General features: G+C 35.7%; 1 protein-coding gene across 1 annotated transcript in view; it reads right to left on the bottom strand.

The window, feature by feature from the left end:
- EXO1 (exonuclease 1) overlaps positions 1–988 on the bottom strand; it is a 50,902-nt gene extending 49,914 nt beyond the window's left edge. The window contains exon 1 of the mRNA XM_007954511.1: positions 828–988. Within this exon, the coding sequence (XP_007952702.1) occupies positions 828–988 (161 nt within the window). The remainder of the gene's footprint in view (positions 1–827) is intronic.
- Between the last annotated feature and the right edge of the window lie 506 nt (positions 989–1,494).

The following is a 1,494-nucleotide window of genomic DNA, read 5'->3' as shown; positions in this document are numbered from 1 at the left end:
AAAAAAAAAAAAAAAAAACTTTTAATCAGCAGATGGAGTAGTAGAAGCATCTATGCTCCCTCAGATCCCACACTGTTCTGAGATCTTTGCTCAAATTAACTTGATAGGCCTAAGCCCCCAACCACACACTGCACAATAATGACCTTTTCCCCTTTGTTCTCGAAAGCAAACAGGATTAAAAATTTTTACTTATTGTCTATTATGCTAAAGCAGGTCACATTAAGTCTCTGAGCTTTTCCTTTCCTTGCAACAAGGGAGGAAAACATATTGGCCAGATCCCTGTGGAAAATATCTGTCCAGCAATTATGCTCTCCTATTTTTCTGATGTTTCTATTTAAAATATAAAGAGAACATCAGACACTGAACCTGCTTCTAATGAGGTAAGTTACGACTGGGTGTCAATATGGGCCACCAATTTTGGCCCCAAGTGAAATAAAAGGAATTTGAACATTTTGTCCCTTTAAAGTAACTGTCTCATTTTGCTAACAGGGCTGATAGTGGGTTGTCTGTGCCCAAGAAAAGAGTTTGAAATCTCCATGGAATTTTAGAATATTGTTAAAAAGTTTCTCTTAGGTAAAGAATAAAGGAGATAATCTTTTGTCTTTGTCCATAGGTGCTCTGATCCTTTGGCTTATTACAAAGAATGGAAATGAGGCTGATATCACAGAAGGGAGTCATCTCTGATTTGACATTACTCTAAAAATCATCCACTCTTACTTCTTCATAAATCCTGGCATTGAGTGAAAATTATCTCATCCTGAAAAAAAGGCATTAGTAAGTTTTATTCTTAATTGGCAAAGAATTATTTTTGTAAGGACCAAACTTACTTATCAGTAGGTTCACCTTTCGCTAGTTTTTCAGCACAAGCAATAGCTCCCTTGTGAAGCCAGCAATATGTATCCACAGCTACTACCTGCCCTTTATACTTTCTCACGTGGATGGGTTCAGAAGCTTCTTTGATAAACTGGAGTAATCCTTGTATTCCCATAGTGCCAAGTTAACTACGTGCTATGAAAGGAAAACAGAAATATTTAAAGCAGAATATATTTACCAAAAAGTTTTAGAAATAAAAACAAAGAACTTGGAAACAGATATAGAAACTGTTGCTGTTCAGATATTTGAGAATCATTGCTTTTTATTATTTTCATTGGGCTCCTCCCCGTCAAAAACAATTTCTACATTGTATTTTATATTTACATTAATTAATATTACCGATATTAATCACCAATACCAATGCCACTTGATAGCTGCTCAATGCTTACTCTTTCCAAAGTGCTTTCACATTTGGCATCATCAATGTATGTTCCAAGCCTAAACATAGCCCAGTATTAAGCACCTGAAGTGCCCAAAAAGTATGTGTCTCTCCTTTCTCCAAAAAGGAACTGTTAAAATCTACAAAATTAGGTATGCTAAGGTACTACATTGTCTCCACACAAGGCATTATAAGGGCCAACATGTAAATTAGCATAGGAGTGTTGTTGTTGTTATGTGCCA

This window comes from Orycteropus afer, unplaced genomic scaffold (assembly GCF_000298275.1).
Source record: "Orycteropus afer afer isolate SDZICR_OR568_19922 unplaced genomic scaffold, OryAfe1.0 scaffold00463, whole genome shotgun sequence".
Classification (NCBI taxonomy): Eukaryota; Metazoa; Chordata; class Mammalia; order Tubulidentata; family Orycteropodidae; genus Orycteropus; species Orycteropus afer.
The sequence above is the reverse complement of the archived record's forward strand: the minus strand, read 5'-3'. Positions and strand labels throughout refer to the sequence as shown.